The sequence below is a fragment of the Barbus barbus genome, assembly GCF_936440315.1.
Source record: "Barbus barbus genome assembly, chromosome: 32".
In the NCBI taxonomy this organism is placed as follows: domain Eukaryota; kingdom Metazoa; phylum Chordata; class Actinopteri; order Cypriniformes; family Cyprinidae; genus Barbus; species Barbus barbus.
The window spans coordinates 23,293,519-23,305,430 of NC_136760.1; the positions used below are offsets into that span (position 1 = coordinate 23,293,519).

Consider the following 11,912-nt stretch of genomic DNA (forward strand, 5'->3'; position numbering starts at 1 on the left):
CTGTTTTGTTCTTGAATGAATCAGTGCTTATGAACAAATTGTGTGAATGAATGAATAAATGGTTCATTCATAAGTTTATTTCATCCCTGAATGAATTAATGTTTTTAAACAAATCACACATAAGTCACCTTTGATTCTAAATGTTTGAAAGAATCGCTTGAGAGACTGATTAAACGGTTCATTCATAGCCTAAGTCTCTATCATTCCTAAATGAATCAGTGTTTTTGAAAAGTTCGCTTGATTGAATGACTAAATGCTTCATTAATAAGTCTCTTTCTTTCTGAAAATGAATCAGCGTCTTTGAACGAATTGCTTCAGTGATTGATTCAGAACTAACTGTCGACACATTTTTATATTATGCTGATTCACAAACAAATGACACTTATGAGCCAGTTAATTTTAATAATTCAGACAAGCAGACCTACAAAACAGTCAAAAGTGCTTAAAGAACTACTGAATCAGAATCATGTTGAGTGAATCTTTCCCTGTCTAGCTTGTACTTATTTTTTAACAATGATTGAAACTTGGTATTATGAGCACTTCCAACGCTATCTCACGGCAATTCGTACGTATTTTACGAGGTGGCTAATTCGTACGAATTCATACGACCTCACTCGTACGATTCAGTACGATTTGTCTAAACCCCAGTGACGGGTAGGTTTAGGGGCGGGGTTAGGTGTAGGTCATTCGTACAAATTCATACGAATTGGCAACTCGTAAAATACGTACGATTAAGCAAAAATCGTATGAATTTGTACGAGTGAGGTCATACGAATTCGTACGAATTAGCCACCTCGTAAAATATGTACGAATTTCCGTGAGATCGGGCTGGCACTTCCTGTTCTATTTACCTCTTTAAGATGAATCGCTTGATGTATTCCCCAATTGCAAGTCGCTTTGGATAAAAGCGTCTGCTAAATGAATAAATGTAAATGTAAACGAGTGGAATTTGAATCTGATTCAGAGTCATGAAGAGTCACTTTAGCCTCAGTTTGACTTTGAATGACTAAAAGTTACACACACTCCCATGGTATTTTTATTGACCTGGGCGACATTCAAGATTGTAAACTGTGTGTAAAGTCAAAAATTACACCATTTTGCCAGTGCCCAGCTGTGTTTGGACCACACTGACATTAAACTGTTACATGAATATTGCTACACTGTACTGCTGGCAGATATCACGGTCTAAAGTGGTGGTCTGTGTGTAAAACTCAATGAGAAGAAAACCGTGGGATCCAACTTAAGTTTCAGGCACAGCTGGCCGCTGGATGACTCTCGTGGGCTGGCAGGGCCCACTCAAATGTTTTTTCTGTATGTTTTCTTTGCTGGAAACCATGAGAACCACACTTCAGATGTGAAAATAAGGTGGCGAAGAAGCCAAGATGACAGTGAAAACTCATAACTCTGCTTGAATATCCTACAAATCCTGAAATATAAATATTATCTGTAAGAAAATGGCCAATCCCTTCAGCAGTAAATCACATACATTATAAGGCCTCCAGAATCTCCTTTTTATGTCAACATCCGATCAAACAGAGTCATATTTGTCTTAAGCAACACATTCCTACAATATTTCAAAGGTCAGGGTTGGGTATCTGGAATGAAGCTCTCAAGTACTATACTCAGACATGCTGAAATCAATACTGCTCCTGTCTGACTACTGTAGCGAACATCTGAGACTCTGAGGACCACTGTGTACTCAGGATAGGCAGGAAGCCATGATAAGAAACCTGAAAAGAACAGAGAACAGGGACTTCAATTTTGACTTGGTGCATTACTTTCCTTAACAGACATGACAAGTGAACAGTCTGTTAGTCACTGAACAGGAGAACTGATGTGGTATGGGGTCATGTGTTATTTGAAAATAGACAGTGAGCAATTCCTGTGCTAAAACAGTGTTCCTGAGCAAGGCATCTGCACAGGGTTCCTCAAGAGAAGCTGTTGCTTTATTGTCAGTTACTTAGGAGTGACTTAAGGTGCAACCTACACTACTGTTCAAAATGTGTATTATATTTAAAAATGTAATTTATTCCTGTGATGATAAAGCTTAATTTTCAGCAGTCATTAATCCAGTCTTAAGTGTCACATGATCCTTCGGAAATTATTTTAATATGCTGATTTTCTGCTCAATAAACATTTTTGTCTTATCATAATTAAAAATGGTTGTGCTGTTAATTTGATTTTTTTTTTGGTGGAAACCATGATGCATTTCTTCAAACAATCTAATCTCAGATTTTGAATGGGATCATGCTTTTATGATCAGATGTTGTATTTTGAACTGTTGACCTACTTGACAGTAAAAAATATATACATAAAGTATACATCTACTCTTTCTGTATTACAGCAATTGTCTTGTGTACTTATTTTTACAGTATATATTTCCTACAGAATTTTAGGAGAAAACTCTGTGACCAAATAAGTCTTATGTCTTCTGAGATATAAAAGAGTAAAACTATTTCCTCTATGTGTATATATTTGCATAAGCATGCTATCAGAAAACACGCAATTTATTGTTCTTACGGATGCACCAACATAATCTCAAGTGCATCTTGTATAAGCATTCAGACTACAGAGCAGACTTTGATTTATGTAAAGAGCTTGAAGTGTGTGTTCGAGCAGAACACCAGTATGTTGTTTATAGGAGCAAACACGTTCCCGCTCTGAATCAATAAACCCAGTTGCTGTGTGTATACTTAACCGTGAGTCTTGTTGCCAGTGGCATCTGTTTCTGAAGTGTGTGTTTGTATTTCAGAACAACATGAGAACTACAGGTCTGCTGTGCTTTGGTGTACGCAGGGAAGTGTGGAGTGAAGATCACTTTATCAGTGACAGCTCTCAAGTGGACCTCTGAACTAAACAAACAAAGGCAAGGTGTTCTGTCCACTGTCTGCAAACTGTCAGAATCATGTCACACCTGAGCAGAAAACAAACCTGTTTACAATCTCAGTTCAACAGATGTCTGGAGCTCTTAACTCTTCAAATTCTTCAATATTCTCTTAAGAATACAAAGATTGTTACTAAAATTAGAGGATTTTTGGTAACTCTTTAGAATAGGGAACACTTATTCACTATTAAGTATGACTTTTCCATCAATAAATTACTAATTTGCTGCTTATTAATAGTTTAGGTATTGGGTATGATTAGGGATGTACAATAAGACATTAATATGTGCATAATTAGTACTAATAGTAATATGCATGCTAATAAGCAACTAGTTAAGAGTAAAGTGTAAAATAAAGTGTTACCGGATTTTTTCCCTGTCTAATGTATATATAATATAATATCATATCATATCATATATCATATAATATAAAGGAATTATAATTTTTCCCTTTTTTCCATAGATAGATGGATGGACGGACAGACAGACAGACAGACAGACAGATAGTATGCATGAAGTTTTGCCGTTTGGTAAATAATTTTTTAAAAGGATCCTTTTAAATCTTTAATTGTAAATATTATAATAATGACTGATTCTTGCTGATAAAGTTATTTCCCCAAAGGGCAGTTTTTCTATTATCTAGCAGTTCTATAAGTATTGATTTTTTTTTTATCAGAACAGTCAAAGGGCAAGAGACAATCCATTCTAATCATCACAGTGTGCTTAACTTAGTGAAGCAATAAAAGTGAGTTGTAAAATGTCGGTCCTTAATTAAAAGGACTAAGAAGAACGCTGTTCTGATGCTAATCTTGTAGTTCATCTTTTAAACATTCAATTTAGGATTTAGGTTAATGGTTAAAGCAAGTTCTGGAGAAGTTTCTGGAAGATCTAGGTGTATCCAACCAGACGAGGAGTGCTGGGAAAGCTCTTCCTCATGCCCATGCATTTCTCCTGATCCAGGAACAGAGAGTTGGCTTTGATTGACAGGTCCTGTTCTAGAGCAACTTTGGTCTTCACCAGGGTCTGGAGAGTGTTCTCGGCCTCCATCAGTCGCTCTCTCAGCTTATGAATGGTGTCTTCAATCTCCCTCACCTCTGTTACCAGCCTGAGGAAGAGAGAGGGAGTAAAACAAGGACAACAGATGTTTGGCATCGGATTTTTGCATCTAGATCTAATTTAGTAAACAAAACAGTTTTTGTATCCAAACCGTTTCTTGACAGATATATAGGGCGATTACCTGTGATGAGGATTGTCTCTGCAGAGTTCGACATTGGGTCTGCGATACCTCTCTTCCAGCCGGGTCTGGGCCACTTTAAGTGGGTTTTCTTTGTCTCGGATTGCCTTTTTTAAAGATTCAATCAGCATCTCGGTCTGGAAGATTTCCTGAAGAGTCTGAGGGTGGAAGCAATAAAGCAAAAAAGAGAAAGAGAGTTGATTGGAAAAGCGACACAATCAATTATTCTTTGTGTCTGACATCTTGACCCTTCTCAAAGTTAAAAAGGTCCAGTCAAGTACACTTACTTCTACTGTATATATCATAATTGACAGTCTAATGCACTTTAATCTGAAATTAGGCTGGTATGGTTTTGTTCTGGGCAAAATTCCCATCCATCCACACAATCTTGCCAGGACAAAACGGGAAGAGCAGTAATCAAACCCTTCCGAGTAAACAGAATACATAAATCTGATTTTTTTATTTTATTTTATTTTGATTTATTTATTATTTGTGGATTTATGATTACTTAATACTTTCAAAATTGCATAAAACTGACTGATGTGTGAAGGATTTGAAAGGGCTTAGTTCTCATAGTTCTCATTACAGCCCATATCGTCCATATAAATATATAATGGTCATAAAAATATGCAGGATCAAGCGTCTAGTTACAGTGACATCTCTTACATAGACACACACTTCCTCACCAACACGATTTGATGTAATCTCATTTTTACCAATCAGCATTATGAATGATAGTTATTTATCGGTTACCTCATGCCTCTGATAACAGCCGTCAAGAACTTAAACATTATGGACAGCTGACAGAGCTTCTTCATGCTCTTCATTAACCTCCTTAACAACAGACTCCAGTGTTTAGAGCTTCCTTTCTACATCTTTAGGGCATAAACAAGCAGGCAATTTATTTTGGGTCCTGTCCAGTCAAAGCGAAGTGGTAAGGAGGAAGTAGGATAGATCCTGTTATTACTAAACATCAGGTGATGAATAAGTGGTTAAAGTAATGATGTGATGTTCAGCATCCTGTGGTTACCTTGGCCAGGTGGGTTTGCAGATTGTTCTTGGCATCTGCCATCTCAGAGATCCGGTTGGTAAAGGACACATTTACAGAGTTAAACTGGTTCCACATCTCGTTTGAAGTGGCGTTGAGCAGGATTTCAATCTCATCACGGAGTTTGTGAGAGGCGGCGCGTTCGCTCTGAGAATGCAGGATGTTGTCGTCAGTGAACTTCGACCAGGAGTCTGGAAGACTGATACTGTTGAGACCATAAAGAGAGTAAGCAGAGTAAATTATAACATTATTAGGATGATAACCCTGACCCTAACATATCCTAAAAACAGAATTGCCTTTTTTTTAATTAAAGTATTATCATGACAACTCTCAGAGGGTTTGACATGGTTATGTAGATGACAATGTTAAAGTGTTTGGTCTTGGCAGAAAAGATATGCTTCACTGCTGCTACTGCTGCGGCAGAGCAAGTACTGAGACTTGCTACACAGCATACTGTGAGCATGTAATAAATACTGCTGCTGCGAATATAACATACAGGATATGAAATAACCCCCATATAGCATACATGAATCACCCCAGAGCAAATCTATACAGGTGGAGCTGGGGAAGGTGGAGGGTTTCTGAAGCATGCTGCAACTACTTCAGCAAGCACTAGTATTTCATTGGCTGCTGATAATGATGTTATTACATCAGATTGAGATAGATCTATTGGACTGCACCATCTAGAGTTTCATGACAGAAGTTTGTATTAAAACTCACGATGGGTCCATGCGATCGATCCCTCTATAGTAGCTGATTCCATCAGAGGTGTTCCTGAGATGGTGACACCTATCATCAATTCTCTGTGCTGTGACCTTGTCACTCAAATCTCTCTCCAACTCGTGTTGCGCTGCACGATTCGACCTGAGGATAATAATGAATATAATGACATGCACTGTTTAAATCATAATATTAAATCAAATAAAAATGTAATATTTAATAAAGTATTTAAAATTGACCATATGAAGGCAAAGTTGTATTTTTGGGTTATTTTAGAATTTTTGTTTTACTTTTATAATGCTTTCTGCGAGACTCACGCTAGTTGAGCAATAGCTCGGTCTAAATGCCGTCTCATTCTCTCCTGACATGACTTAATCACTTCCACTTCCTGCAAAAAAGGCAAAATGAAGTTTTGCAAATAAAGAAATGATGACTGCTTAACATTTTCTTATGTGGACATTTTTTTTATAGTAGTTCAATTATTTATTTATAAGTGAGACTTGAAATTAACACACATCAGTTGCCTAGGGCATTGGTAGGCTACTTTATACAGTTTGTGGTCATTATATAAAATATTTGACTTCAGAATGCCACAACTGACCAATCAGAATCAGGTATTCCAGAAAGCCTTGTATTAAATGTAATGTAGTCAAAAACAAAAGCACAGTGCTTAAGAAAGCCCCTCGCAAAATCATTGATTCACTCATATTAGTAATATTTGAGGTTATTTTTGGTTTCAGGTGTTATGTGTTTAGATGAAAGCTCACCTTAATTAAATCTTTCTCTACATCATCATGAACCAGATCAATGGACATCCGTTTCTCTCTGTGGAACAAACATTCCTGAGAAACCTGGAAAGAGGAAAACAGTGAGAATATTTATGTAGATAATTTTTTATATTTTTATTTATTTTATTTCATATATTTTACATGTATTTTCAATATCTTTTTTTTTTTTTTTTTGCAGTGTTCAGTTAGAACTTTGACAAAGTAATAATATGACAGGACATCACACGGGATTACACGACCTCACTCAAAATGTGACAACAGAAGCTCTAGTAAGTAATTACATCACTATGGAAACGTCTTGTGATCATTCTCGTGGTCAATCCTGTTAGATGACAGCAGTGTCACTACACTAGTTTGAAACTCATCCAGCACTAGTCAGCATGTTTTGGTGTGGTTCCTGTGGAAACAGTCTCTTACTGTGACTCAGATGGGTAACTCTGTAAAGACAGTGGTGGGACACATTGAGGTCACTGTAGATCTAGTGTGCTTTGTGCTCAGTGTGATTGAGTGTGTATATGTTACACCCCACTAGGTTCTGTTACCAAGTGGTTTCTAACAATGGGTCACCTGACACTCTACTGTGGGCTTTTCTAGTTACTGGGTCTTTAGCTAGATTACCGTGACCCAAATTAGGTGTGGAGCTGACAGAAAACCGCTATAGCTATGCCATGCTAGCATTCCAAGCACGGATGGAATATTTGTTACAGTAGTAAAAGCAAGAAATGACCTTTAAATCTGTTTAGAGATGTGAAATGTGCAAATATATTGTTAATTCTTTTTGCCACCAAATGTTACATGCATAAAAATTCATGTTTTTTTTATTTATATTAAATTTATATATATATACATTTTTAAGGTGTTACAAATTATTGTGTTGAAGTAGTCCCTTGCAATTTTAAATATAAAAATACCACTTTAGTTAGATTTCATTATTAATGTATATAATTAATATATTTAAATTAAATATTTATATATAAATTAAATATAATGTCATATATATTAAATAAATTGTATATTTATTGTGTATATTTATTATGCACATTTATTCTATACATAGACATGGATTTATATTTATGTATGTGTATTATTTATGTAATTATTCACATTTTGAATACTTTTTTTTATTATATATGAATTATATAACCTGCAGTGGCCCTTCAGTCTCAGCAAGTGCTCTTTCCAGTCTTCTTTTCACATCCGTCAGTGCTGATATCTCTGTCACCATGTTGTCTATCTCATGATTGAGCTCTGATCTCCAGAAGTTTATATCGTTTAGTCTTTCTCCAATGTTCTTGCTGGTGGTGTCCTGAGTTCTGCGGGTCAGCTGGTCCTTATCCTGGATCATTCGGATCGTGTCCCTCCGAAGCCTTTCAGCACTGTTCCGGGACGACTCTGACTCCCTGTAGTTACTGTGGTTGGACTTGAACCAGTCCTCTGGCATGTAGCGTGTACTGAGAGCTGTCCTATTAGAGGGGTAAAACATGGTCTTGGCCCGGACCAAGTCTAGGTTTTCTCTTTGAAGGACTGATACACTCGGGATAGCGCTGCCACTTCTAAAGTACGAATTAGTCCTCCAGGGCATGTTTGAATTCTGGTTGAGGGTCAAGGGTGGCTGGTGGCTCCTATAACTGTATGCTGTGGTGGATATGGCTGGTAGGAAATGGCTTGTTTTTGGCCGAGTGTAAGTGGCCATCTGAGTGGATCCAATTAGCTCCATGTGTCAATCAATTAGCCACCTTTTCCCTGGGAAATACAAGAGAGATTGCTTTGGAATGTGTACAGTCACTTGTGGTTAATAACTAGGCTACATGCCTAGGCTGTGTGTGTGTGTGTGTGTGTGTGTTGCATGGAAACACTGGCATTAGGCCCTAATATCAGACTGTATTGAATAGTTAAGATGAAAATATAAAAGACAGCAATTTATTAATGCATTACATTGTTTATTTTTTATATTCACTTAAGTAAAAATGGAAATACTGAAGTAAATATGGAAATATAGAGATCAAAGTAATCTAGCTAAACTATTTGAAAGTGCAATCTGTTAAGCTTTAAATTTGTTAATGTTATGAATGAACGTTATAATTACTTATACACGCAAGGCATCGGAGAACCATTAATGTAGTGTCACTGACCTATTAAACAACACTTGGAAGAAGTAACGCCTTAAAAGCTCTTTCTTTTGAAATATTCTATTACTTTGCGTATCAATTTAAATACTATGTAAATATTAGCATAATTGCAAGTCGTTTTGGATAAACTGAAAACATATAATGCAAATTAAATATCGGAACAGAATATTATTTGCATTGCATCGTTTGATCTTGTCCAAAATGCGCCAAATTATTACATCAAAGAAACATCAAACTGGCTAAATACCTCGAGTGAGAAAATTTGGAAATCTATATAATATATTCTAAAACAGAGTAATTGAATGTGTGCTGTAAACTCACCGTGTGTTTGAATCTCGTCTGTCACTCTGATGAAGCGCAGTCTGTGCACGGCTGACAGGTGTAAGCGCGCACCTGTGCAGAACTCTGGAGACCTTTGCGCATGCGCGACAGATCTCGAACGGCACTGCTGTGCATTATTGATAGACAAGCCCTTCAGCGCTCATCATTCCGCGAATCACTTCCGTAAGAGCTCAGTCGAAAGCGCAGTTATCCAACAATACTGCTGGTTTAGAGGCAGGTAACCAATGACAACCAAACACATGGATGGATAGACGGGGCAAGTCTTTATAAATAAACAAGAAGCTAACATATAACTTGTAGGCTGTGTGTGTGTAAATGTAATATATGTATGTATGTGTATATGTGTGTGTGTGTGTGTGTGTGTGTGTGTGTGTGTGTGTGTGACTGAAGGGACACTGCATGTTATATAATTCTCACACACACACACACACACACACACACACATACACACACACATATATATATATATATATATATATATATATATATATATATATATTAACAGAGTTCAATGATTTATACAGTACATTATATCTTTGAACATATTCTCAGAAAATACTTCATGCTTTCTGGGCAGTCAGGCCCCCTGATGAGTTAATGTACAATTCTCTAGAAACAATTGAGAATACATGAACTAGCAGTAACAGTTCAGCAGGGTCAAAGTGATCAGCCGTGATGAATTGGGACAAAGGGTCATTCTGACCCTCTGAGAGACAGGATCATTTGGCATAGTTTCATGCAATTTTATGCCAAGCATGCTATTGAATGTACAAAGTCATATGCATCCTTTTTTATCACTAAAATTTGTATTCATTCATTTTTTTGTTTGCAGCTGTAAATACTAGTGCATTATAAGAACAATCATCCTCAACTCTGCATTCAGGGCTGGTGTCTGAGAGTGCAGATAATCTCTGTGTTTCTGGTCTAACATTTCAGAAGTGTTGACACATAAAAGCCGAGAGTTCAACATGTGATGCCTGAGTGTTTCAGTGTGGCTTTTACTCGTGTCTCAAATGACCATCAAACAGAAAGTGTCTTGCATAATGACACCTGGATATATGTGCAGAGAAAATATACTTTTATTTGTGTTTATACTAGGAAGCACGGCACAGTTAGTATTTCACAGATGAAATGGGCTGGAGTTCTTGCTGCAGGGGTGTGGTACATCTGGACAGGAAACACAGCTGGAAGTGTGAATGTAAATGTTGAGTGCAAAGGGAGAACCACCTCTGCTGACAGCTGTACTGTATATATGGACTGATGTTTTGTCCTATCTTGAGGATAGAGGATAGTTATAGCATTACTGGTATTTCAACGAAAGTGTCCAGCTAGACTGAAACAGGAATTTTTCAGTTTAAAGCACACACCCTTGAGAAACTCATACTGCATACATACTGCATACAATTATGAATTATGAACTGGCATTTTGACCAGAAGCGATGGTTTAAAGTTAAATCTAGATCCAAAAAGATACTTCTGTCTCATCACAACTTTAATAGTAGGACCGCTAGAATAATGCTAATGTTTTGTGTTTGCAACCACCAAATTGCATTGTTTTGCAAGAAACCCCACACTGTCATGGCTACCATTATTTGTGTACACATTCATCTTCCTGAATGGAGGGAATCTGAGCTATGAATCAGTGAGTTAGGTGAGAAGACACCTTCTAATTATTGCATGGCCCCCAATACCATCAGTCCCCCTCCATGAGGATGGGTTACCGCTGCCTTATCAATGATTCATTCAACAGGAAGAGAGCACACTGGGCTATTTAACACAGTATAATCATCCATGTGTCTTGTTACAGCCCAGGCTAAGAGACACACATATGTGCCCAGGACTGAGGCTGGGTGCCGTGTGTTTATCCCGGCTGGGCTAGTGTCTGTCAGTTCTGAAGAGGGTGTTGACATGTTTTGACTCATGCAAAAGGAAAATTGCTTTGCCGCTGAGTCTCAAAGTCATTCTTCATAGACTGGAATGCAACAAGTGGGTTTGTCTTACTGTGGAAAGAGGATAGAATACAAACCACAGTCAATTTTTGTGGGATTACGTTTGTACATTGCTACATTAAAAACTAAAATATTATCAAAAATTCGAATTAATCTATTGATAAATTCTTAGATTTTGCATGGACAAATTAATTTTCAAATTCAAAAAATTATTTGAAATGTTTTTATTATTATTATTATTTTACTACTGGTCTAGTGGGGGTATATCATTTTAATATCCAATTATTAAATAGTTAATAATAATTAAATTGCATGAGCTATTTACATATACATTAAATATTTAAATATTAAATAATTATTTATGTTTCACTGATGTGCTTTCCAAAGTGCAAATGTGCTTACATTTTTGGGAAGTCTCTTGTACACTGCAAACATACAATAAAAGCTATACTGCTATCATAAAATAAAATGGATTTATTAATATACTTTTAAATCATAAACTGCAAAATCAATTTCTTATTCAGTATGTCTCTGTTTTTTTTTTTTATTAAGAAACTAATTTTTTTGTAGCATAGCTGCTTAAATATCAGCCTCAGCTTTGTAATGCAATGTTTTGGTCTTTTGTTCCCTTCCCGTTGCTCTCTTTGCCAACGGATCAGAGTTTCTCAACATGCCTCCCCAACCGGAGCCCCTCTCTGTTATCCTGCTGTGGTTTTCTCCCTGATGTCTGTGTCTTTACTAAAATAACACTGCATGAATTCCCTGTTAGGCAATCCAGCCAACAGCCTACAATAGGGAAAGAATAGTCACACTTTTATTAG

At 36.8% G+C, this 11,912-nt stretch overlaps 1 protein-coding gene across 1 annotated transcript; it reads right to left on the reverse strand.

The window, feature by feature from the left end:
• Positions 1-3,769: 3,769 nt before the first annotated feature.
• Positions 3,770-8,388, reverse strand: LOC306852275 (tektin-3-like; the record flags this gene model as incomplete). The annotated part of the gene is made up of 7 exons (XM_079388991.1): positions 3,770-3,986; positions 4,119-4,273; positions 5,146-5,368; positions 5,884-6,027; positions 6,201-6,271; positions 6,651-6,734; positions 7,816-8,388. 7 exons carry the CDS (start codon positions 8,386-8,388, stop codon positions 3,770-3,772), a joined length of 1,467 nt encoding a protein of 488 aa, XP_079245117.1.
• Positions 8,389-11,912: the final 3,524 nt, after the last annotated feature.